We start from the raw sequence: 27,093 nt of genomic DNA on the forward strand, positions 1-27,093 counted from the left end.
TTACAGCTATACAAGTTTTCTATGCCTAATCCCCCTCAATTTGCAGCTTCCTGAAAAAAGAACAGGTGTCAAACAAACTCAAACTCTTCTAAATGCAAACTAATGATTTAAACTACTTATCCTTTTTCCAAGTCTTTAAAAGCAAAAACAAATTAAGATTAAACAAATTAAACACATGCATTTGCCTTAGCTAACACAGGTACTACTAGCACTATTCAAACCTGTTTTGTCTATCAATTGCAAAGAATTTTCAAAAATACTTCAAAAAAAGGTATGGTGCAGATGCAAAAGGTAAAAAAAAACGAAAAAAAATCTGTCCTGTCTTCCCCTACCCCTCTGAATTGATCCACAGCCAAATGAAGACCACAAATACACACCTACAGAGAACCAGGCCAGTGTTAACATTTTATCCCATCCCTTAAAATAGCACTCACTGAGCAAAAAACCTCTTGCTTTTCACACCATCTTGCCTGTCAACTATTCCAGGAGCTGTACAGAAGTTTTCAGGACAATGTGTAAGTACTTCCCCTCTTTTATTATTTTTAAATGTTTGGAAATGTATATAATCCAAAGACTTGCATCAAATCTTAACAATTTTAACAATTAAGGCATAAGCCAGTGATAAATGAGGGGAGCGGGGAGGAAGAGCTTACAACCCCACACTCAATTTCCCCTGTTATTTATTTTATGGCTCACAACGTACATTGACATACACACTTTTTATTGAATTACTTGTAGTAATGGAACTATAGACACATCCTTCAGTTGCTATAGTTACATTACATCCAACTTTGCATTCAAAATCTGCAAAGAAATCATATGAAGGGTACTTTATTTTTTTCCAAAGAGACCTGATTTGTCTTAATCAAAACTTTAAAGGAACATTTCACTTAAGCTGATATGGGCAAGCAAATTTTATAAAAATATACTGTATAGAAACACAGTTGGAAAATTGCATAGAAAATATCCTTTTATTTAAATTGAAATAAGGCACGGTTTTACTAGCTATGGTTTGGCTGTAAAAATGTGACTATTTTGATTACTTTTATGTTATGAACAGTATTTTCCATAAAAATATAGGTGCAGGAATAAAAAACCCTTTTATACAGAGTGGGAAACACTCTATTGTAAAATTTCACCAAATCTACTGTAATTCAGCTGTCAAAAATTCAAATGCTATTTTAAATCAGGATCCCACATATTATTGTCCTCCGGGCTGTTCAGTGGCGGATGCTGTGCTTTCTTCATTTCCTGTGTAATCCAGGTGTTCCATCATCTAAAAAAGGAGGGGAAAAAAAAAGGGAAAAGGGATGGCTCTTTAGAAAGAAATACTGCTTTACCCCATTGATCAAAAGTATTTGTTAGCTAAGAGAAATATAATTAAACAAGTGTTAAGAGTGCATTTTAGCAGTGTACATTTAACAGATCCTCTATAGGTCAGAAAAAATATTTAAGCCAAATAATCAAAGCTTTATTAACTAATGCTTTCTACTATAAAAAAATTCTCCAACCATGGACCCAAGTCCTCTACAAGAAAATAAACTCAGCAGTATCTCAATTATTAAATACAGAGAACCAAAAACAATTTGGCTTACACAAATTTTTCAAAAATACAGCTTGCACAACTGGAAGTAGACTCTAGGATCTTACCTGACATTTACTGGTAGCAAGCAATAGCTTGAACAGAAAAGACTAATTTTCTCTTACCATGGCTGTAAAGGCTACCTATATTACAGTTAGTCAAAACTAACTGTAGTGATCACATATCTTTGTAAATTTTCATTTTATTTTAAAAAGGATAAAGGAAATGGAACTCTGTAGTCCTGCAACAGGACAGAATCCAAACCAGGTTATTATAGAAACTGATTATAGCTGGCATTGATGTAACTGATTAGATTGCCTGAAATAACTCAAGACAAATTTGTAGTTGTCCTGACTAAAAAGCAGCCTGTTTCCCCATCCACTATTGTATTGCTGGAGGCAATGAAGGCTCTGCCTCTGGGACAAGGCAATGGATGCATTACAGAGGTAATACACACGCTTGTTAGTGTGACAAACTGAGACCATCAGTTTGAGGGCTTCAGAACTGAGCATAACTAACAAGAGGCTGAGAACTGGACAGTTTGGGTAGCTGACAGCCAGAGACAGAAGACACAGAAATAGTACAACTAATGCTGAAAAAACAAAGTGTGCCAAGGAGCTCATATGCCCAGAGTAGCAGGATTATTAGGACAAGAGATAATGTTTTAAGCATCAAAAGGTGGAAAAGCCTACTTATGTTCTTTCATTGTGGCATATCCTGCCTGTCTTTCTGTGTAACAGCTGCTCACTGTGTGGTTTCTGATCTAAGCTGGGCAAATTTCCATACAATTATTTTCTTGTCTTACAAGCACCTGCTCAGAATCCTTGCCAGGACAGAGCCAGGCTCTGAGACTGCTGTGTTGTACACATTTTAGTGTGGTGTAATTCTGTGTACAGGGTAAAAAGACTTGTTCAATCAACTTTTCTATTCTTTAGTTATGACCCAGCTCTGTGCCATTCCTTCTTTTATGCCACCAGAATTGTTTCACTGAAAGTACACAAACATACCTTATCAAAAGCACTTTTGCTTAAACAAGCTGTTTCACAGTCAAGCAACACCAGCATGCTGTGCAGTAAACCCAGATGACAGTTCCAAAAAACAAGTCAGTGGGATTTGGGTAAGGTTTAGGAGAGCCCAGTGGGCACAGTATCAATCTGACTAAGACTAGAAAAGATCTTTTACAACCCTCCCTTCATGTGCCAGAACCAGAGCAGTAAGAACTAAGGCAGGCACCAGTCTTGCCTTGCCAATAGTCTTCAGGACTCAGCTAAGAGCAGCAGCACACTCAGCCCAGCAGTGAATACCCAGCTCTTGTGCTAATGACAATCTTGCATTTATTTCAGTATATCCAGAATTTTCCTCTAAACTGCAACCAAAAATCCACATCAAAAGTCACCAAAAGCGAAACACTCCCTACAATTACAGAACTCAAACCATCCCTTTGAATGAGGATTAAAGTATTCGTTTCCAGGATAAAACAGGAACAACCTTCCCCCAAAGTACCATATTACATCGAGACATGCCATATCTCCTCCTCCAACCTAGGGAGAATCATCTAATAACTGGCATAGAGAAAGTAATTTTGCTAAGCATTTTTGCACAGTCCTTTCCTATTAAATTGACAAAATGCTTGTAGAAATAGAGTTAAAATTATTTCCAATAATTCAGTGTATTCCAAAGTCAAAGATTCTTCTGGTAATCTAAGAAGCAAAAGTGTCTGGTAACACTAAGAACTATTTCTTTTGTATAAATGCTGGAGACAGCACCTATATTTAAATTTTAAAGTCTCCACTTAATAATCAGATTTTGAAGTTAGCTTTAGAACCAAACACCTTGTAAAACTCTAAGGGTGTTGGGGGGACGGGGGGGGGGTGTTTATATAAATGTTTCAAGGCTAAAAAAGCCACACCACCCCACTTTTAATTTTTCCTCCACACAGAAGGACAGCCCACAACTTAAAGCTGGGGACAGCAGGTGCCACTCTAAAAGTACAAGATGGCATTTAAGCAGCTTTGTCCACACTGTGGGTCCTCTTATGACAACCCCTTCCTCAAAGCCTCAGCAGAAGCTGCAGGAATCTTTATGATAACCGCTGCACGATGAAGGCACCTTGCTACAATCCCAGACAAAGTTGTTAATTTAAGCTAAGAAGGAGGCAAAGCTAATCTGACTGTACATCGTGGAGAGCTCACGAACATTTCTGAAGTGGAAGAGACTTAGAAGCTTTGCTCTCACATCTGAGTTTCTGACAGTTTTTAAGGGGGAGGTGTTAGGACAGCTTTGTAAGTAAAACATTTCTGTTTAACCTATCTACTAACATGGTGAGCTATTAAGAACTAAAACCAGCAAACTCACCCCCTAAAAAACACTTCCACAGAGCCAAACCAGGAATGGTAGTACAAATCTCTCCCTGTAAGAGCACATAGTACCTATCCACACAGTTGCTTGCAAGATTCATGGCAATAATGTTGCCTTCATGAAATTCTTAACAACTCCCAGTTATGATAGATTCAAGTCTCTAAAAATGTGATTATAAAACTTACTAAACAGCAGGTGCATGCTGTGTAACATGCCAGTGACAAATCTGTTGATTTATTATTTCAAAGAGAGATAAGAAGTGCTAAACACTTCAAACTGACAAACTCCAACAAGCTGCAAGACTACTCCATGTAGAAGACTTAAGTTGCATTAGGCCACTAGATTTTCCATGATTTTGCTAAAATTATTTCATAGATTAAACTGATACAAAAACCAGTATTCTAAAATTAAATGAATTACTGGAAAATAAGTATGAAATTAGTTTATAATTAAGGCATCTATGAGGAGTATAAGCAATCCAGAAACTTAGATAAACCTTTATTTTACACTTCATACTAGCAATACTGCCAGTAAGGTGGCAGGAAAGTAAGTACATTATTCTTCCAAGAAATCTCTGCAGTTCAGTGAATAGTTAAAATGTTTTCTGTGCAGCAACTCATTATAGCTCAAGACTACACCATAAAAAAGCCACACAGAGCATAACAAGAATTTAAGACTGCATCATTATGCAGAAACAGAAATTACCTCAGCTATGAATTATGGGACCTCAGAGCTATCTTAGGGAGTTGAGCATTTGTCATATGTATAAAGCAGAAACTAAAAAAGTGATTTTAACAAACCTATCCAAGAACTCAAGTGCACACAGCAGGACAGAAGAATTCTAAGTTATAAAAATAGCTTGGCCATATGCTTTTAATTCGCACTCCACCCCTCCCACTTCCTAATATCATCTTTGGTTTATATCTAATTTCTTCATTATTAAAGCTTGTTAATGAGACTTAAATTGTTGAAGTACTCTTTCTTAGAAGAAAGGAGCTAAGAATGATAATGAGAAAAGTATTTTTAATTTGAGAATTTAAGACACAGGCAGACAGAATTCACCATTCCAAACTGCCTTCAAACCAGACACCCTACATTTTATAAATACACGTGTAACTCCCACAACTATAATTCAAGATTATATTTAAATGCTTAAATTCCATGAGAAGCTGAAATTTGAAAGCTTGCACTGCTCTCTGCAAGCTGTGTGGACAGCAAAAATAAATGCCATCAGTGTTAGCTGTCATGAGCTGCTGCCAAGAAAGGCCAAACCTCGCTGCAGTCCAGAAGTGGAGCAGCACTGAGGTGACAAGGTCCCAGTCCCTGCTCCCCAGCCCAGTGCAAGCAGTGCAGACAGGACAGGATGAACACTGTGGAGCAGGACAATGACAGAAGGGCTGCAGACATGATTACTAAAGGCAAATTTATAATGGCCAGCACTGTAACAGAAGACAACAAAGTTGTTGTTTAGCACTAAGCAGGTTTCCACATCTATACAGTGACAGAAAAATCAGGTGAAGGACTGCAATATAGGTGACAGAAGGTGAACTAACACCAACTGCAAATATTTGAAGACAGTCCTATGGTTTGGGAAGTTAGAGAGCAGAGAAGCATACAAAACCTGCCTTTAGGCTTAGGAATCACAGCTTCATTGCTACTTAATGTTTTCCTGCACTCTTTTAAAAAATGAAAAACCCAAAAGAGCTAAGGGTGAATACAGATTGGTATCTCGTCTTCAGTTCTACCTTCTATTGAGTAATTAATACAAAATTAAGAGGCAGATGCAGAAAAGACTGAAAAGAGGAAGCAGAAGGGGAAAAAGGAGATAAAAAACTGTAAGATGATTACTAAAGTTGCATTAAAAGAAGGCCATAATCACACCTTGTAGCAAAGGCGTCCTGGAGGAGTCCGATACCTAAATAAAATTCATTCCATTATTAAAATCATACACAACAAAACCAACAAAAAAACCCAGAAAAAACCCCAAACTCCAAAAAGGTAACTAATGGACTATTATTATGAAGTTTAGTCACCTAATGCACCGTACATGTTCTTCTACCCCTACTCTTAGGACACTGCTCTAGCAACTCTTCAAGGTTTTTCTGTTCCCATGAGGGCAAAGCAAACCTCTACACAAGTCTGGCCACCCTTGTCAATGGGGCAGCTCTGCCTGAGCCTCAATCACTAATGTAGCAAAAACCTGTCTTCTGACACCTCTGCATATCTTTCCTCCTCTGAGTGAGCACTGAAAGCTGGAGATTTCAACCCTGGAGCTGAGTGGGTTAAGGCTGTTTGGGTTTTATTTATTTGCTTGGATTTTTTTTGCATGTTTGTAAGTTCAGTAAGAACAGTTCAAAATACAGTTTTAGATAAGGACAATATATGAGAAAGATCAACCCTGCAGCATTTCACAAGTGCAATTCAAATAACACTCTCTGTGAACAAAAAATTAATATAAAAATATTCTTCAGAAAGTTACAGAAAAATAGAAGTTAGTAAAGTTACACAGAGCTCAACTGCACGCTCAATTACAGACAAGTCTAACTCAAGGACGGGGGTTGAAATCAACATTTTAAATTGTGCTAGAAATGAAGTCATCTGACTCAAAACAAGCTGAAGTTCAGAGTAGTTTTAATCCTTCACAAAACCAGTTGAAAGGACATGAAATAACTACTATGGCAACATAATTCTTTCAAGTATGAGTTTTGCTACAAGAAGCGCAAGAAATTTTTTGTCGCTAAGGAGACCTGCCAAATTTACTTAGGCCAATCTTACTCAGAACTTAAGTGAGGAAATTAAATTGCAAAGTGTTTTCCCCACAACAAACCCAGAATTACAGGGCTTCATAAATGCGACCTTGTTTATTTTAGAAGAGCAAACAGCCACCATTTGATATATAAATGCACAGTAAGCCAAATAAATTCTGACCTACAGAGAAACATTTCTATTCACTGAACCTATGAGAGGAGGAGTTGATTTTGTAAACAAAAAGACAGGGTATTTAGTTAAAGCTGAAAATCTCCTGAGTAATTTCACACCTAAGCCAACCTCCAGTTGAAGCAGATGTAGTTATTAAACCAACAAAAGGTAGCATTTTGCTAGTGATACTATAGGAGCTGGTGCCTGTAGTTTTATCTTTACAAGAGTTACTCTTCACTTCCACTGACCCACTTAAACTTTCCAATCCAGAAACTGAAAAAGCAGGAGCTGCTTCTGTCCACCATGAATTTGACACCCACCTTCCCTCAGAATAGACTATCCAAGCTGCAAGTTCAACATGACCTAGGTAGAGATGATGGTGCTTCAAATGGTGGTTCAAATACTGAACTTAGGTCTCAAGCAAAACACAGAGTAATCTTTAGATTGCTCTGTCTTATGATAAATGCCAGCTCCCAAGGGCTACTGGCACACCCAGTTACTACAGCAAGTCACATCAGCGGAAATATGCACGTGTCAGCAAGTGGGATTTTAAGAACTGCAATTCCTGGGTAGGGTCACACATAACCAAGGAGGAAATAAAGAATATCCAAGACAGCGTGCCCACAGTGTGTGCTATGATTGGAAGCAGTTATACAACCCAACTATTTTGTTCCTGAATGCTCCATACAATCCTGACGATGTAGGCCATTGCTGATGCATGGAAAGTTTCTAAAGCTCTAGGTGATCACCCGTTTCTTGGAACTGTCTCTAATATAGAACTAGCACAGTTTGGAGTCTGCATGCTTAGTTCAGTGACTCATGTTATACCACATCAAGATGATAGACGAGGAATGTTAAAATACAAGAAAACATTTGAAGTAGATAGAACAAATTACTTTCCCTCCCTGAATACTGAACCAGCTATTTCATCTCCCTTGAGTTTTGTTCCACCATGTCAACTACTTGACTAACATTTTCTAAGATTAAAGACAACTTTTCCTTATTAATTCCAGAAGATCTCAGGAAAACTTGCAAAAACTGGATTGCAGGTGATCTATCACCAAGTTTGCAGAGAAGCATATACTGAAAGGAATTAACAACAGATTACTCAAGGCTTCCAGCCTACCTGGTAATTGCTTCCTTTCCAAAACTTCTTCATCTCTTTGCGCCTCCAGGCAACAAGGGAGCTTGTGATGAGTGTACATGGTACAAGATAGAGAAGGGCAGGCTGCCCCATCTTCATCAATGCCAAAACAATGAAAGTCAGCACCATGCCAACAGCATAAGCTATTAAAAGACATTCATACATACACAATCAAGAACAGGAGAATTTTTAGATTAGGTCAATCAATTAGTAAGACAGAATTTCTTTTTAAGCAATATTTTCCTCATTAATATAACTTTAGAAGAGAAACAATAGGCTGCCCTATATTTGCAAGATTTCTTAAAGCAACACACTATCATAAAGAATAGTCACCTTAAGTATAAGTAAGCACACTAAAAAGAGTTCCTAAAGAGATTCTGGACAACATTGAACCTTACCTGACGAAAACCATCTAGATCTGCCATTTTAAAAAAACTATCATGAAGATCAACCATGCTGAAATATCACAATTTACCTATTGTGCAGGAAATGTAGTATACAGAGGATGATCTTGCTTGAACATCAAATCTTCTACAATAGGCAACCAGAAGTCCTTGAAGGGAAAAAAAAATTAAAAATGGAAAAGGATTAATGAAATGTTTAGTCATGATTTTTTTTCTTCCTAATTTTCCAAATCAAAGCAGCATAAAGAATTTATAGAAAAGCTTCCCATTATGGTATTTTATCTCCTTTCAGTATTTTTTCTGTAAAGGCAAGAACCAGTCTAAGAAATCCTACAGAAAGTCTAGAAAATCAAAACCATAATAGAAATATGAGCCAAGCAAGCTTGGAATTAGAGGTTTGGGGTTTTCAAGCAACCTAATTACATTGTGCTATTTTCAGCTCTCTAATACAGAAGTGTAACAACCTATTTTTAATACTTTTCTTCAATAGGATTCTCATACTCTTAACATTCAGCAATTTTTGCCTGCACATGCTTGATTAAAGTAATTTGCTCAAGACTCCAATTATAGCCAAATTCAGCTCTTCTGAGAAAGATGGAAAAACTTGGCAAAACATTTTACATTACCTCACCTCTAATTACATAGTTTAGAATATGAAAATCCTACAAAGTCACAGAATATTTGCTTTCTGTGAGACTTTAATGAAATTTAGTTAATACTGACAACTAGATTTACCTACGGGACTTGCATTTACTCTATCCAGTACAACAGAAAATAAAAAACTTTTCACTATTTAAGTATCCTGTAACATACTGAGATTTCTTCTTCCACTCTGACTTTTGTTGTATTTTGCACTGACTGATCAAGGCAAACTCCTGCATTTGATTTAGTAATTACCCTGTGAATAAACTCCACGAGTCAGCTGAGATTAAAACTCAAAATATTTATTCATAAGTTACAGTTACCAAAAATATTTGCTCACCTGGGACAATAATGTCTCCAAAACCCAGCAATGAAAAGGGCAAGTCACAGAGTGTTGATGCAGAGTGTTCAAGTCTAGGCACTCTAATAACCACGGGTAACTGGAAAACATTATTTCAGAAGCCACATAAATCTCATCTAAAGCATTCTGGTGTTCTGGATTTTTTTGGTTGCTTGAGTTAATAAACAGTTTAAATATAATTAATTTATCATTAATGCAGACTTCAAAATAGGTAGAACCTGAAGTAAAAACCAGAAACCAACATAGAAAGTAGATAAAGCTTAAGGCAACTGGTAAGCTGGAATTTCAGATTTACAAATAATATACACACACACACAGAAAAAAAAAAAAAAGTTAAAACAATATTTAACCATGTAAAGGGAGTAACAAATCTGGATTATTAACCTAACTATAGAATACTGATCAATGATATCCAGGTCCTAAAGAGAAATTTGGACAGTAAGGTTTTCCCCAAAAGAACAGTCTTTTCAGAGGAAATAATTTAAAAATCCAGTATCTGAAATACAATCCTTACTTTCTCATGGGGAGCTGAGCGTTCAGTAGGGACTTCCACCAAGTTTCCATCACTCTAGGATCAAACCCAAGTCAACAGGCATTTAATACTTATAAGAAAACAGCAGAAGCTGGCTATATTTTGTGAGAAAGTTATGCCGAAAAGCACACTATGAATTAGCTACACAGAGTCAGTACTTTAATGCTGCACATATCACGATGACTGTTCATACCTTTTCACTGTTTCCAAAAGGACCAGCTGCAACTTCAACCATTATACTTGCCCCATTCTGAAATTTAAGTCATTTTTCAAAAGTTAGTGGTTTAATGAACCAGAACTTTCATACTACATTTATAGAAATTGCTTGTACCTCCACTTACAATTCGGGATTGGAAAAATCCTGAATATCAAAGGGAATGCCCCAGTATTGTACAGTATTATACTGCTTTGTTTGGCAATAAAAACATCTAGTCCAGCCTAAAATGATGTTAAAAAACCCCAAACAACAAGTCCACTAGATGTAGCTGGAATTTTAGATAAAAACATGTCAGCTTTTTCTGCCATGAGCTTTCTGCTTCAAAATAAAAGCAGGTTAAACTTGCACAGTTCATACCACACTGCAAACAATCACTGCAGAAAGTACTAGAGCATATTCCAATAAATGGCTCTTTAAAAAAAAGAAGGGAAAAAAATGGAGGCAGTAATTTTTCATCATCACACTATCCCTCACACTAACTGGGGATAGTTTACTTTTAACCGTGTGATTGCCATAAAAATTTAGGCCATTGTTGCCTTACATGGGGAAAAATGGAAATCAGCTTTTCCACCTTGAGAATACTGCAAACACTGACCTGTTAAACAAAAAATACTCTCCCAATGACCAGACATTTTTGTTCTTACAATGAATTCACAGACATACCTTTGTGATAAATGGTGTTATGAAGACAAAAAACACATCATATAGAAGGAGGAGGCCTAGAAGTATTACACAGGACTGGCAAAGAAAATGAGAAGAAAATATTACTGTGGGTTTTCAAGTATCACACAGCTAGATTCTGGTACCATTACTGAAACATGTTTTAATCTGGCATAACATTAAAAACCGGATTAGTTTATTTTAATAATTATTAAAAATGGTAAAGATGAAGTTTTTTGATATATATTTCTTGCATATTGAAAACCTACTTCCTGACTGTAAACTTGCAGATTCATGGCAGCAAAGGATTATCTTAAGGTAAGCAACTTACAGTACCTTAAAGTTGGGCATTTTCAGTGTTTTAATGAAGTTTAGGCAGAAAGCAACTCCCAAAATATCTTGCAAAATCCAAGCCCACCTACAAAAAAAACCCAAAACATTTTTACAGGTTGTTCAAACTGCTGCTGAAATTGAAATTTTTCTGGAAATAGCAAGGAGAATTTCTCAGAAAGCAAGAAAAAAATTTTCAGGATTACTGCTACCAAAACCACGAAAGTCCTAGTTTCAAGATGTTCAACTTATGCCAGCCTCTGATCATAAATAGGTAACTGTGCTGGCAATGCCTGGCATAGAGTTCATTTTCTTCACAATAGCTGGCATGTTTTGGATTTGTGCTGGAAACGGTGTTGATAACACAAGGATGTTGTAGTTACTGCTGAGCAGAACTATTCCCTATGCTATTCTGCACCTCTTTTCTTCTGTGGCAATCATTAGCAATCAAGCTAGTTCTTCCTCATCTTCATAGTTTTCTGTAATTTCATATTACCATACAGCTCATTTGCATTGCTTTGTTCTCTATTACTCCCATGCTTGTTAAGCTTCAAAATACTTTCATGATTTTTTTAAATTGGCATTGGAGTTTAGAAGCATGCTGTGCTCCAGGATTAGCTGTATGCTGGGAAGTTCATTAACACCAATTATTCACTCTACTCTTAAGTTAGAATGCACCACTTACCTATCCTCATTTCGAAATACTGCCCAGACAACAGCTGCTGCTATGCAGAATATAGCAAGAAAAATAAGCCTCACTTCAATGGTTTTGTTGGAACATGTAATCCTAAAAGAAAATAATTAAATTAAAACAGAAAGCCTGCAACAGCCAAGACACACACCTGTGCTATCACACATCCTTAAGCTGACAAGGTGTTGTGAACCCAGGAGTTTCTCTTTTGCCTGTCTATTCTGTACAGATTCAGATGGCATTGTGTTTACAACTGCAGTACTTCTCTGGGCTGCACTAAAAACCTGCCAAGAGGGGCTTGGATGGCCTGTCCTCATTCTAGCAAACACATCCAGGGAAGGCAGCAAGCAAATGAGTTTGTTTAATCCATTTCTGTCATGCAACAATTACACCAACTGAGCTGCATCAGTGAGGGACAGCCATGTCAGAATTGCACAAAATGGTAGTGGTGAGAAAAATCAATTTTAGGACACTTAATACAAGATTAAAAATGAAGTAACCATGTATTGCAAAACTGTGAGCCCATATCCATTTCTACCACATACTCAGTTTTCTGTGATAATTTTTGAACTGACAACTGACAGAAGTAATGCCTCTCCTGCAGCTGACACAAAACCTGCTCTTTTCTACTTGATTACTACCTTTGATGGGCTACTGGATCACCTGACATGAATGTCCTACACTAAGCAACATGCAAATCACATGATTCACATGTGGTTCATAGGCATTGTTCTTTTGGGGAAAAAACATGTGTTGCATTAAACATTTAGTAAAAAAGTGAAAACGCAGGAAAGGAAAACAGGGACCCTCCCATACACCCTAAAACAAGCAGGATATTTAACTCAAAGTGGTAAGAAGCACCTATGTGTGCACTGGTAACAAACCACCTAAGTGAGGACTGCAACTACAACCTTCTAACATGGGTGACACGAGCAATGTGTCATCCATGCTGAAAGTTAAAAATTGGCAGGTACGGTACAGGTTAAGAAGAGGGAAAAACTCTTCTGCTGCCTATAGCAGTACTTTCTCCAAACAGTATCAAATGTGCAGGATCCTCGCCTTACAGACTTCCTTGAGGAACAAAATAAGCACATATGACAAGCAACCAGAATCTGGTAAAACCAAGCTCAGACAGCCAAGACAGCTTTCATATTTTATTACAGAATGCTTTAAAATAAAGGTAATGCAGCTAATTTACAACTATTTTAACTGTTGATTATGCTACAGATACCTTTAATATTTATTAAAGCAGGCTGTAATTTTCTTTTGTAACTATCCCACACATTAAAACCATACAGAAAATAATTTGTCAACCTATTCTAGTATTTTCACGCTGCCTTGAGTAGCAACCAGGAAATACCCAGAGGAAACCTGTCATTTTTAGTAAGTGAAAGGTGCACAATACCTGCACTGCCCAAATGGGATTTCCCCTATTAATGCTGCGAGACAGTTGTACAGACTCATCGCAGATGCCAGGCAGAAGACTGATATTATAACATAAACTAAATAAAAACAATGAAGACAGGAATCAGTGACAAAAAATAGAAAACAGCAAATAAAAACAATAACATGCATTCGATATTTTGTATTCAAGAGGTGTCTGGACTGGCACTGGGTGATGAGGTTTAAGGGTTACAGTGACAGTACTGAGAAGACATTTGGAATGGATGATCTTGAATGTCTCTTTCAGCCTTGAGGATTCTGTGATTCATGATATAAACTGTTTATAGTTATAGGAGTGCTCAACAGTCATTGGAGATCATAGTCAGCCGAGTATAGAGAATGCTGAGTTCCGAGTATCTCTGCTATGACAAAGTTCTCATCAAGCAAAAACTTGACTCAGAGATACAAAAATTGCTTTCTAGACAGATCCTCACCAAAAAACTAAAACCAAACACCAAACTCCAACTAGCAAAACATGTTTTCATCAAGCAAACTCTAAACACTACTAGGTTGTCACTGCCATCCTCCCAAGAATGTCAACATCAATCATAAATTTTTTTTTGCTCATCATTAGTCACCTCTCCCCCACATGACTTCATTCAGAACAAGCAATCTCAAGGCAGTAAGACAGCTGAAGAAACCTCTCCTTTAAGTAGCAACTGCATCCTTTCAACCCTCAACTCATGCATGGAGAGAATAATTTAAAAAGTTACATTAATTTTAGTTTAGAAATCTAGTTTTTTAGACTTAAAACATTTCATAAGATCATGTAGAAAAATAAGTTAAATTAGATTGTTCGTTTTTTCTTACCTAACCATTTGTAGAAGAAATAAAGTAAGACCAGCATGACACAACAGATGACAACAAACAAGATAACTGTTAGAGGGGTGAAAGTAACGTTTTCTTCCTTCTTCCATCGGGTTTCTCTCTCCCCAGGACTTGCTACTGCTTTCAGATTCTCACTGTTTTATGAAAACAACAAACACATTTACCTCAGATGACAGATTATGAAAACGTTCTAATATGACCAGAATTGAGGGTTATAGAACATTCAGACTGACAAGTTTTCAGTTTAGTTCTTCATACTATTATTAGACTTAAACCCACAGAAAATGGTATGGTTATTGTTTGAATTTCTCTCCATTTTTAATGAAGATATGCATTTCCAAGCTAGCACAGATCACAAGGAAAAGATTAACTGCACTCCTTTCCAATGGTGTAATTGCCAACTTTAAGGGAGCATCCCCAACTGATCCATGTGAAGAAATGTATTACTACACTCTTAAACTGCTTTTCAGGATGCACAGACTGAGCTCTATTAGTGCATCACCTCTGACTACAAAATTTATTGGGCTAAATGTAGACAATCTGATAAATATGTCTACAATAAATCAAAATCATAGGTATTGCACACTCTTAAAACCTCATCTAGACATTAAGTGTCTGCAAAACCCATTCAATTCATGTGAGCAGAATGAAACTAGCTAAGTACTAGCTCTTTTACACCTCATAATTAGAGTAAGTGCAAGAGAGGTGGTATAATTGGGGATTTTCACTGGGAGTAAGATTTCTGTGCATACATACGCCATATTTATACTTCACCATGCAAAATAAGGAGACTTAAATTGCTGTGTTTGTTCTTTGAGCAGAGAGCTCTTCTACTCTTTAGTACAGACCTAGTGCAAATTGCCCATCAGATAGCGTGTTCCTGAGGAATCCCAGGACCTACCTACCAAATGCTGAATTCAGCACTGAAACAGCTACCTTCAAAAGAGAATAGCCCACAGGACCAAGGCACCTTGTTAGATGAATCACCTTCTCAGAAGACATGCTTTGAATAAGCAGCTTTTTTTAAAAACATAAGCTTGCCCTAGATTTATGAAAGAACGCTAACTAGTTTAATAACTTACATCTAGGTATTTTTAATATGGGAGGACAGCACCACATTTTGTTATTTTAGCATTCTGTGCAACCACACCCTGCAGCACTGCAGGGTGAAAAAGAAGCATAATCAGATCCAACCTTTAAGAAAAGAAACACACACACCTCCCCTCCTTCTACTTCTTTAATCTCTTTTAAAAAGCTAATTTGCATAACTATGGGAAAAAGGAAACCGTTGTTATCACATACAATCCTCTCCTTGTTCTGGGGAGCAAAGCACCAGAACACCACTGAGACCCTGAAGGTAGCAACACACAGTGGCCCATTTAGCATACACAGCCACCCAAGAAACACTGCAGAATAATGCCATGCTCTCAAAGGCCAGCTACAGCCAGTTTAACCCCAGATGAGTGACAATTCTGTACACCACTTAAAGCTGCACATCCCTCAAGGACAGCGCAGAAAGCCCCACTATCCCTTGTTTCCCCTGCCTTTGCCACTTTGTTCTGCACTGGCACTCCCTCTTCCCTCCACAGGGACTGCTGCTGCCTCCTTGTCCTTGCCCAGTCCTAGAGCTGCTGCAGCCCTGGCTCTGCTACTCCACCAGATAAAACACAAAGCTGAAACACATAAACCAGGCTGGATTTTATCTGGAGCCAGCCAGACAACCAAACTGTGCTTCCCATTGCTCCTAGTGACAGGAGAGCTGCACAGTCAGCTGGGATGGAGCAGCTGCACAGATCCCTGCCGATGCAGACACTACATACAATATGTATTTACCTCCTGAATCACTGTACTTGAAAGGTGTAACTAAAACACCTAATTTCTGTTGTGGATATGGGAGAATTATGATGCTAGTTACAGAGTATTTGGTAATTTGTCAAAATATTAACTCACACGTCCTCCCAAGAGCTGCATTATCCCTCAGGGACTGTTACAATCTGTGCTTGAGGTTTCTCAAAGACCACTGGTGATTTTTCAGAGGTTACAGTGCTCAAACATTTCATGACAAAGCAGCTAATTGCACATAGATCTTCTAATTTTTTAACTACCAACCTAAAAGAAAATAATTTCTCACTGATCATAATGACAGTTTTCACAAGCTTTGCAGTGCATGTAATTTAAGCAGTTCCATTTAACAAACTTACAGTTCTGCTACTCCACTCCAGTAGCCTCCCAGTGCCACTGTAAACACAGCAATTAGGAAGATGACAACCATACTGTAGTCAAACTCTGGCAAAGGTGGTGAATACAGAGTCACATTAACTTCATTTCCAAGCACCTGAAATATAACATACAAGTTGGTTCATAAGGAGAACAAATGTACGTGATTTCCTACTCGTAATCTACACAATGCTGAGAGGAAGTTTTCAACTCACTGCACAAGACATGTCATATGTCTGCCTAGCAATGCTTTCCATGCTACCTTTCAGGATGGTCAGGTTTGGAAACAAATCTATTACCAGTCCTGTGTAAATACAGAGATACCACAAGAGAAAATGGTACCTCTTTGCATTCTTTCCACACTTCTGAGAAGTTGTGCCTCTAGCCCAAATGCCTCCCCCAAAATAAACCAAGTGCTATCAAAGACATTAGCTCTGCAGGAAAGCGCATCTAACTCAATCACCTTAAAATACAAACTCACAGATCCACTGAGGTATCAGCAGATCTGCCTCTAGCTCTCAAACCCACAGAACTCAGTTCAGATACAGACATGAGGCTTCAGACAGAACGCATTGACAGCTCAAGGTGACAGAAAGTTATTTACCAACAGCTTCACACAAACATGATTTGAGATGGATTCAAATGAAAAGAAAGCAATTTCAAGCTATTTAAAAAAATTTAAGACCTAAGGAAAAAAGCCAATCGGCTGAAGTACGCAGAAGAAAATCGGAGAGAACACTGAAATGTAACTGGTACTGAATTGTACAAAAATCTTGAAAGCAAATCCAAGGTGTTTCCATTTGACTGAAAGGTGAGATTTAAAAAACAAAGAAAGGATGATAATTTGACAGGAAATGGAAAGTAGTAGGGAAGACAAATTTGCTGTTGCAGTCAAAGTCCAGACATCTAAAATAATTGTGCAGTGAGAACAGACTTCAGAGATGCAGAAAAAAAAACAGATTTGTTTACAGTCTGCATGTGAGATAAAAGCAAGACAGAAGAACATGCCAGACAGGTTTGGCTTCAGAAAGATCAAACTGGCACTAGAAAGACTGAATGGGAAGCCCAGTAATAGAGTGGAATACATTGGCCACATATGAAGAAAGCTGAATCATTTCAACATCTAAATTTTCTAATTGCAGATAATAACCTTTCTGCAGGCTAAAGAAGTCAGAATCATTCTTTTCGCCTGAAGTTATGGAAGTTCAGAAAACAAGGAATAAAATTAAATTCTAGTGAAACACTGCAATTGTATGAAGTGGAGCATAACATTAAAGGGAAAAAAACTCTATTCAAATTACAGCATCCTCTATGTAAAAAAAACAAAACACAAACCAACCCAGAAAAAGAAACAAAAAACCCAAACAAACAACCCCAAACAACACACACACAAAAAATCCAAACAGCAACAAGAACCAAAAAAAAAAAAGCCAAAAAGAGGCCTAAGAGACTTATACATTTTTAGTATTCAGTTCCATCATATCTTAATCCATTTTTTCCTATAAGTTTCATAAATCTTACAAAGTATAATTCACATTAAATCTAGAGCAATTGTTTCTTTTTCTCCTATTGCTCCTATCTTCACTAAAAACTTCCTAAATCTCAACTTCCACTACAGGGAGCACTAGAATGAAACAGAGTGCATCAGGTAACAAATCTGCAAGACAGCTATCCACTAACTAAAAGGTTTGTAACACACTGCTACTGCTCTCAAGACTCTTAACAGACCTGGCTCTAATGGTGAAGGCTAGCAAAGATTAACAGATATGTAACAGAGATTATTTACTTGTCAAATAAAAAGAATGCTTATATAAACTACTCGCCCTCAGACTGGTGCTGTCTCTCTCTTCTAAATAAAGGGAGGAAGCTTTAAAGTGAGTTAAACAAGAAATGCAACTGTAGTAGGAAGTGTACAATGGCTGCTGGATTCCAAGCAGAGCATATCATTCAAAATAGCAGCTGCCACTGACATGACAGAAAGCTTTGGCAAAGAAACGGAGGAGAACCAGGAAAGATCACTTGCAGTCTAGGCTGGTTCTTCACTACTTTTATGAAGGCAGTCTCATTATGAGACAAAAATGAATTCTTTGATTCAGCAGCAGTATGAGGCATCACCTGGCACACCGCTCTACAGCAGAGGTACTTTGGTGAGTTACTCTAGCTGTACAGAAGTGATTCTAAATCACACCACTCCAAGCATAACTGGGCAATAAAGAAGCGCAGAGAAGATCCAGACCTAACTTGCCCTAGGTACCTTTCACGTTAATAGGACATTCTAAAATCACTCAAGCAAGCAAACACTTATCTGACTTGAGGAAACAAATCTGAAGACAGAGGACAGCCTGAACCCAACCACAGTACTTATCAAGGCTGTGGCAGTCTGAAGACAGCACAAACCCTCAGTCATCTCAGTGCTCAGCAAGTACATGTCTTTAATGACAACAGTAAACAACCAAAGTCCTAGAAATCTAGGCAGTTTCAGTTTGCATACTTACCTAAGACAACCTTCCATGGCAGCTCTGAAGGTTAAGAGCAGAAATGGTGAAGTGAGCTTGTAAATTCAACTCAAGAAGCTAAGACTACCCAGTGCTAGCCTCTGCTATCCCCAGAAAAACAAGTGCAACGCAATTCCTGCTTAGCAAAACTATTCAACAATAAAAAACCCGAAAGAACAATATAAGAACAGCAGAAAAAGCCACACTGAAGAAAAACTACTGTTTTCTTTAAAATCCCATGCAATGTTTTGTTATCCTAAAATTCCATGCCAAGGAAAAGAAACTCCAAATACTCCCAAAACAAACTCCCCTGCTTATAAAGTGTAGGAGATATCACAACTGCTGCATTTTGACAACATGCATTTGGCATCTCACCGGCAGAAACTCAAACTACACTGCCTAACCACTCTTTAGCTGATGCTGTCACACTATACAGAGAGAGCTCATCATCTAGCAAAGGCAAAAAACCTCTCAGTCTTTCCTCAAGATCCAACCTGCTCAGGTGCTGCTTTCCTGAAAGCTCTGGTGCCAGTAGGTACAAGCTTCTGCATTAAAGGAACAGCCCTCTCAGGCCACAGCTCTTCATGTGTGTCAGGCACCTGCACCTGTATCCAAATCTAATGGAAGAGACAGCTTATCTTGTTCAGCAGGAAACTTCTAAGGTTCCCCATCTCCAGTTAGATATTGTGTTTCCCTTTCTTAGTGTTCTAATCAATCAATCTCTCTTGTTCACCTGATTGGGAAGACCAGTAATTCCACAACTAAATGTCCATCCTCTCTTAGGAATGAAAGCAGTATCTAAGCATATTCAAATCAGGCAGACATCCAGACCTGACCTGAAATTAATCTCTTTGTTCAAATACCTAAGTTTATACAACCATAACATGCTGAAGTTCTGTACTTACCAGCTGCATATCTAATATGTCATTATATCTTATAAGAGCAATTGGAAGAGTCACATCTTCAAAATCAGTCTTGTTATCTGAAATAGCAGACTGAAAAAGAAAGCATAAGTGATAAGTACGTTGAGCCTATTTACAAAGTTTTAGATCCCTAAAAGCAGATTTTATCTTCCTACAAGTAAACTGAAATTGAAATGATAAATCAAAAAGGTCATTCATCACTCTTTGTAAAAGTTTAATAAAGAAAAATGTGCTTAAATCAAACCAGATGATACTACCAAGACCTCTGAAATCATACAGCTCTTGTGCTTTTATAGTATTACAAGAGATAATCAAAACTGGTTTTAATTTCTACACTTCTAAAGCAAGATGAACTTTCTGTGATAATCACACAAATTCGTAAATTGTACATACACTTTGCAGCTGCAATGGAGAAGAAAAAAGCAATGAGGTATCACAAGACCTTTTTTTATTTCCAGTTTTGGATTACATTTCCCTAGCTTATTTTTATCACACATGTCTAAACCAGTATCATCTAAGTTTACACAGAGTTCAGAAGGCACTGAAATTAGGGAATGACAAAGACAAGTATTTGGATCCAGAAACATGCTTGATGTTTCAAACAACAAAGATACAAGGAACATTTAAAAATCCAGCTCAGCTGTAGCTCCTCTGAGCTGATGTGAGCCAGCACTGCACAGCCCCTTCATCACACAGCTCTGTGGGGAGGGTAAATGACTCGTGCTGGAATCCCACACGTGGTCAGGGTCCTCTGCTTTTGGGGCTTCTCTCAGCTAACGCTGCACAACACTGCATGGGACCAAACAGACAAGACACTATTTCAGTACAGAAGAAAATGGTTTGTTGTAACTTACCAGCTTAGATTTACTGGCAATCAACAGCATTTTAGCACCCAAACTTTGTGCGATTCTTGCTTTCTCCAAGAAAGTGCAGTTTCCTCTCATCACTACAACTGCTTTGTCTTTCATTAAGCCAGAAGGAACTTCTGCTGAGCTGCACAGGACTGTAGAAGTCAGGTTTTCCAGAGTACTGAAAGTCTGCAGAGAAAGAGGGAGAAAAGGTTTGTGATTGAAGTAGGAAATTTGATATTACAAACAAATTAATCCAGATGACTACATTACTATGCTCTTTACCTGGAGATTTGCCAGGAAGAGGTGTAACAGAAAAAAAAATTAATTCAGGAACATAAAATCACAGCAGCAGTTTCTGCAACCTGCAATACTGAGGGACATTTAGAGCAGCACAGAGCTGAAATAATCTGGCTATTTCTAAATGCAATTTCACAGAAGGCGGTTTTGTAATTTAAGCATAAGAAACTGATTACACAGAAAAATCACTACTTGTAGTTCAGTGGAATCAGGTGCACACTCTGTGATATTTCCAGGCTTTACAAGCCAAAAGAGCACTGATATATGGATACAACATAATCAGAGGTCCAAAGTACAACACTTGTTTAAAACCAGCTGTTTAGTCTAATAATGTATTACTTTACATCATCATCTCCTTAGTTGAAAATTTAATTTCATATTGACAATTATCTTGAAATGATTGTCAGTTTTCTTAATTTGGTCAAGGCATCCCAGCTGCCAAAGTGGCACAGCAAAGACATCTGGGGCAGATAAATGACTTTTACTATGTCTTACACTGAGTTAGTCTGCGAAAGAACAGAAGGGAAAGCAGAGTGCCTTGATCACTCCCAAACACAAAGTATTTCCTGTTTATAAGAATGCCTAAAGAATATTTATTTCTGCCTCACACCAACACATTCAGAAAATATAGCATAATAGTACATTTCAGATGATCTCCTATTACATCACCTGTTTTCAAGACATTTAAACAGTACACCAAACTGATGAGCCAATATAAAAAAAAAGTTTCCAAGAAGTTTACCAATTTTTGTAAACAAATAAACAGAACTTTAACTCACAAATATAAAAACTTAGACATAAAGATAACACCCAAAGGGAAAAAAATTAACAGGATAAAATTAATAAACACATAAAAACTGTATCTAAGCACAGAGAGAATATTCTCTTTGTAAACTCTAGAACCCAACTCTTTAAAGGATAGAAATGTTCACTACAGTTTTTTTTTTTTTTGGAGTGAGCTGGGGAAGGAGATAACATGAACCAAAATGGCAAATATTCAGTGTAGCATGTATTTAACTCAAAACTCCGAAGACCAGTTTTAGTTGACTCAAATTCATATTGCACTCTAGTTTTCTCAGAGAGTATGTCTACAAGCTACTTACAGCATTGTCCAAGGTTTTTGGAAGAGATACCCAATTAGAATTGTAAATGATGCAGTATTCCTTGGTTACTGGAGGCACTCCACTTCCAGAGGCATGCAGGATCCCCTCATCAGCAGCTACCTGAAATAAATCAGAGTTTTCTGAGTTACACTAAGTTCAGAATATCAGTTATGCAAACATTCTTCTAAAAAGCTTAAGAAGAGAAAGAACTATTAGGAGAAAAGGAATTTATTCAACTCATTATTTTACATAATGACTGATTCCATGAGAGATGGGGACCATAAGAGCAGGCTGGAAAATTAGTAAGAACCTAGTTACTATATAATACTGCTAATCCACTTTGCAAATACAGTGTATTTATGACATATACAATTCATGTCACCGAGCAGAATACCAGCAAGAAACCAATGCAAATTACTTCAGAGTCTCTATCTTGTGCCTTCCAAAAAGTGTGAAATTTTACATGGAAAGCAATTAGAACAGTACATGGAAAAGAGATGAAGTTCCAGAGTTTTCCTTCCTCACAGATTCTATAATTTTCCCTGCTAATAAAGTAGAAGCTTATATGTATTTCACATAGATATATATGCATCATATGACAATTCCCAAATTATTTTTTTGTCAAGTAACTGTAAACACAAAGTGATCAACTAGTGTACCTTAAGAAGAATTTGTGTAGTCAAGGAAATACTGGTGATTCTCAAGATTAAAGTCCCTCACATAATATGATTTCTGTTACTTACAAATAGAGCTGAATTTTAAAACTTCTGATAATGTTAGGAATGTATACTTCTTCCCAAGCAAAAATAATGGTCAGGTATCTAAATGGATAAATGCACAGATTAAAGATAAGATGCAGCTACAGCTATAAAGCAGTGAAAACAAATGAACATTATCTGCATCTCAAAGAAGTGTTGTGTAAAAAAACTGGAATGTTCTTATTATAACCCTTTGTCCTGAAACCGACCTCAATAGCAAGAAGCATCATCAGAGTAAATAAAAAAAAAATAAAAATCCTGCTGTAAATTTCAGATTTGTGTAAAAAGCCACTAACATACTAAGCTAGAAGTAGGGATGGGTATGGGGGAGAAGCCTAAACAGTTAGATACACAATGCTAAGCATTAACAGAGCTAGAGAGGCATTTCTCCTCAAGCTAGAAGATCTGTATTCTGCAGCAAGGGAGAACTGGAGAGAAAATAAAAGCATGTGACGATATTGTTTCAGAGGTTTATGTCTGCCTGGTTTGAATAGCAAAAAACCTTCTTCAGAGGAATCCATTATATTGGCCCCAGCGCATGAACATCTGCTGGGAGAACTGTGTCAAAGGGCCTGAGCACATTAACTGTTTAATACAGAACAGTTCTTCAGCTGTCAGCTGAAATAAATTGTTCCATGATTTATGATCAGCACAAAAATGATCAAGCCTTCCTCTTAAGTGCATTCATCTAGAAGTACAAACTAATGGTGAATTAAAAGCAGTAAAGACTTCAACAGGTGCAAACCCCAGAGGCTTACATCCATTAAAAGCTCTTTCTGCTTCACCAAATAGAATAATAAGTGTTTTCTGGGTTCCAGGAAATCAAGTGTTAATGCTACACAAGCATAAATCTACCTAGAAGGAGTGATTACTTGCTTATTTGATATGCATGTTTTGTTTGGCAAGCTTCCCTTCTCTGGGGATTAATCAGGGCACACAATTCATCCTCATGAGGTGGAGGGAGGCAGGACCTGAGCATGATGTGTACTCACACCTATTCATTGCTGAGCTCCAGAGACAGCATTTAGAAGTTAAAAATTAAAATAAATGCTACATGATGTGCCTCACTTGGAACATCCCCAGGGAAATCCTCTTGCATTCAGCTAAAGTCCTGTTACTTTCTAATCACTTCAGTATCCTTTCACAACAAAGGGCTACTGGTTTGGGTAGGTGGCCTTGCAGTTAGCTATGCCACCGAACAAATCCTACTCTCAGCATACATACAAAGCTAACATTTCTCACCAAGCACGTTTTCAAACTCATTACTTAGGAACAAGACTAAGTGGGTGATCACAAAAACATCTCTTGAAAAGATTAACCTGCTTCCCTAGGCTGATTTGCTCTGGCATAAAAGCATTTCCACATGGAAAGGACAGCTGTCCTTACCTAAAGGGGTATCACCATCTCCTTTCATTTCAGGTTCAGACAATTCACAATGGCCCCTCTTCTCCAAACAAATCCCTTCCCATTTCTGACACATGGTTGTCTCATCATATTTCCTTCCCTTATCACCTTCAAATTTTTTGTTGTATAATTCCTTATCTTTGATAGAGAAGAAGTCTCATTCTGTCTCTTAATCCCTAATTTTCCAAACATGTCCCTGTCACTGCAGGGATATAAGCCTGGGCTGACTACTGAGCTCTGGAGTGTACCAGTAACCCCACCATGCAGAATACAGGAAATCAGATGAACCAACAGACACAGAGACCAAACCAAGCCTATATTTACAATATCCACTACAACTAGTACCTAGATAAGACATATAAAAAGTCAAAGGTACAGACTAGAGAGAAGGTAGTCTGCATGTAGCAAGAGACAACATAAAACCCACGAAAACATAAAAAGGCAGGAAAAAAATAGCCATGAACAGAACAACCATCACTTCTCTGTTCTGCCGGTGACCATGTGACACACACAAATTGGCCCTTCTCCCTCCCTCCAGGCACTGTGACCCAGGAGAACAGAAGCCCATGCTCAGAGAGCAGCAGTGATCCTTCCCTAAACCCAACTCCCCATGCTGTTGTTGTCAAGTGACTGCTCCTGAGGCAGAATAACCTGGTCCAATGCTCACCACAGCTACAACTGCACCTGTAGAGCAAAGAAGGAGGCAGGACATAGGGCCAGGAGTCTTGTAAGAGGGCAGAAGCACCTTCCCTTGTCAGCAGCAGCAAATCATTGGGTTAAAGAGCAAAATAACTCTTCAGAAAACCCCAACACACCAGTGACGGCTACGTGGGACTCAGGAAAACCAAGGGAGACAAGTTACTTCCTCCACAGGCATTCTCAAGGTAATAACAGACTGTGCTGTGCACCTGTTGTTGAGCATATTCAATGGTGACTTCCTACACAGGCAAGAAGTATTCTGCATCCTGTCTTACCAAAACAAGATGGACTCCATTAAAACTAAGTACACAACAAAACCTCAAGAACAAAACGATTTCGTGGAACAGCATTTAATGCACGCATGCCCTCTATACTGCCTAAATAGATTATGGAGGTTTCTGACTTCCCCATTTCACTACCCCATTTGGTACAAGGTGGTCTGCCAGATTTCCACAGCAATGTACACCTGCAGAGAGGAAGAAGCTGCGAATATGTGCCATACCGAAACCAAAACTGAAGATAAACGAGGCCAAAGTCAGGATACATACACACACTAGAAGCTTCCCCCTTCCCCAAACTTAACCACCAGGTTTATCCACGCAGGCACCCGTGAGATTTGTTATCTCAGCTCCCAAGGAATGACCGGAGCTGGCTCGGCCTGAGCTTCCCGGGCCCGGTGGGGGGAACCGAGAGGCCTCGCCCGAGGCGCGCCCGGGAGGCCCAATCCCCCGGGCCGCGCTGCAGCCCAAGCCGCCCGGAGGCAGGGGCAGCCCAGCCCAGCCGCGGGAGACAGGAGCTGCGCGGGCCCTGCCCGCCGCGGCCGGCGAGCTCCCGGGAACATGCCCAGGGATGAGGCGGGCGGAGGGAGCCCCTCGGCCGGCAGCGAAGGGAAGCCACAGGCAGCGCCATCCGTCAGGGCCGGCCCAGTGGTGCCGTTCGACCCCAGCCGGCCCGGCAGCGCGGCCCCGCGTCCTTACCAGCGGGAGCAGCAGGGCCCCCAGCGCGGCCCACAGCAGCCCGGCCGCCCCCATCGTCCTCCGCCGGCTGCTCGGGGAGGGGCCTCCCTGGGCTCGGGCTCCGCACGCCCCCGCGGAGCCTTTCACCGGCTCCCGGTGCGGCACCACTTCCGTCCGCCGCGGCGCCGCTGCCGCCGGCCGGGTCCCGGGACGCCGCGGGCACGGCGGGTGGTGCGGCCCTCCCGGCGGGGCGGTGCTGTGGGAGCCGGGCGGCCACGGGGCTGCGCGTCCCCGCCCCCGCGGGTCTTGGTGCCTCTGTGTCCGTGTGTTCTTTCGCTGCGATTCGCAGGGGGTCCTCCCAGCAGCCCCCTTTTTTACGTACTGGCGGGCTCACTGAAACTCCTCAGAGCCCTTGCAAGTAAGAGGACACAGCCGCGTTTGCCCCACGTCTCCCGACACAAAGCAGTCCGAGTGTTTCGCCTCGGTCCAGCTCTCGCAGAGCCATGGGATAGAGGTGTGTGGTGAGGATAGCAGGATGTCTTACGTGAGAGCAACAGGTACAAGAAACAGCAAAGTGTGACCTATAACACGAGATTGAAGTTGTGTTCTTTGCTCTTAAAAAAACCCAAAACACAACAACAAACCAATAAGCGCATTTCAGAGATGTCTTCCGGGTTTCGAAAGTATTAAAAGGGTTGTGATGCATCAGATGTAAGAACCAGCAAGGATTTCCAGGAAGGACGTGGGCTGAAACAGCTCTGTGATTTACCATTAAAGGAAGCTGTGCAATATCCCTTTTTCCGCTGGAGGTTTTCTAGTGCTGGTTCCGCGATGCGCCCCCTGCCCCTTCCCGAGGCTGCCGAAGAGCCAGCGTGCACAGGGAAGAGGAAGGGGTGAAGAGAGATTGCTGTAGAAAAAAGGGATTGTGGCCATGACTGAGATGGCGGAGGCGTGAGGGAAAGGGAGACGCCAGAGTATGAGAGCTGGGCTCCACTTCAGCATCAGTAAATCAAAGCCTTAAGTGGGTAACTCATTTAGTTTGAGATGCCCACAAGCTAAGTGTTTATTAGTTATTACTACTGAGGAAGGAGATTCCTGCACGCATGGTTCTTCCCCTCTGTGCATTTAAGGACAAAGACATATAGAATGTCTACAGAGAACATTCCCCACTGCTAGTTAGCAAATTGTCAAGAAGCTGTTCTATTGCTGTAAAAATCTGAGTAATGTTTACATACCTGTACATAAGTAGTGTCTTGAGCAATACCAATATTTTGATGGT

The 27,093-nt window shown here is 39.2% G+C and overlaps 1 protein-coding gene across 4 annotated transcripts; it reads right to left on the reverse strand.

The window, feature by feature from the left end:
• Positions 1–516: 516 nt before the first annotated feature.
• On the reverse strand, positions 517–26,039 carry SPPL2A (signal peptide peptidase like 2A). 4 transcript variants are annotated; one of them, XM_005521528.3, is made up of 17 exons: positions 25,836–26,039; positions 21,998–22,117; positions 20,601–20,783; positions 19,729–19,818; positions 16,313–16,446; positions 14,094–14,245; positions 13,246–13,342; positions 11,835–11,936; positions 11,156–11,237; positions 10,823–10,897; positions 10,136–10,192; positions 9,925–9,978; positions 9,390–9,489; positions 8,479–8,556; positions 7,986–8,146; positions 5,822–5,855; positions 517–1,276 (listed from the first exon to the last, which is right to left on the reverse strand). In XM_005521528.3, the coding sequence occupies exons 1-17, from the start codon at positions 25,887–25,889 to the stop codon at positions 1,245–1,247; spliced, it is 1,605 nt and encodes a 534-aa protein (XP_005521585.1). In that variant the 5' UTR covers positions 25,890–26,039; the 3' UTR covers positions 517–1,244. The 4 variants fall into 4 exon arrangements, with proteins under 4 accessions (XP_005521585.1, XP_005521587.1, XP_005521584.1 ...); XM_005521530.3 differs by lacking the exon at positions 9,925–9,978; XM_005521527.3 differs by lacking the exon at positions 5,822–5,855.
• Between the last annotated feature and the right edge of the window lie 1,054 nt (positions 26,040–27,093).

This window comes from Pseudopodoces humilis, chromosome 16 (genome assembly GCF_049639895.1).
Source record: "Pseudopodoces humilis isolate 2021_Gansu_Grassland_sample_001 chromosome 16, ASM4963989v1, whole genome shotgun sequence".
In the NCBI taxonomy this organism is placed as follows: domain Eukaryota; kingdom Metazoa; phylum Chordata; class Aves; order Passeriformes; family Paridae; genus Pseudopodoces; species Pseudopodoces humilis.

Coding starts and splice junctions, on each gene's coding strand:
- SPPL2A (XM_005521527.3), bottom strand. CDS start 25,889: ATGGGGGCGGCCGGGCTGCTGTGGGCCGCGCTGGGGGCCCTGCTGCTC. Junction 10,898..11,155: donor TGAAAATGCCCAACTTTAAG/GTACTGTAAGTT, acceptor TTTCTTTGCCAG/TCCTGTGTAATACTTCTAGG. Junction 8,557..9,389: donor TGGAGACATTATTGTCCCAG/GTGAGCAAATAT, acceptor TTTCCCTTCAAG/GACTTCTGGTTGCCTATTGT.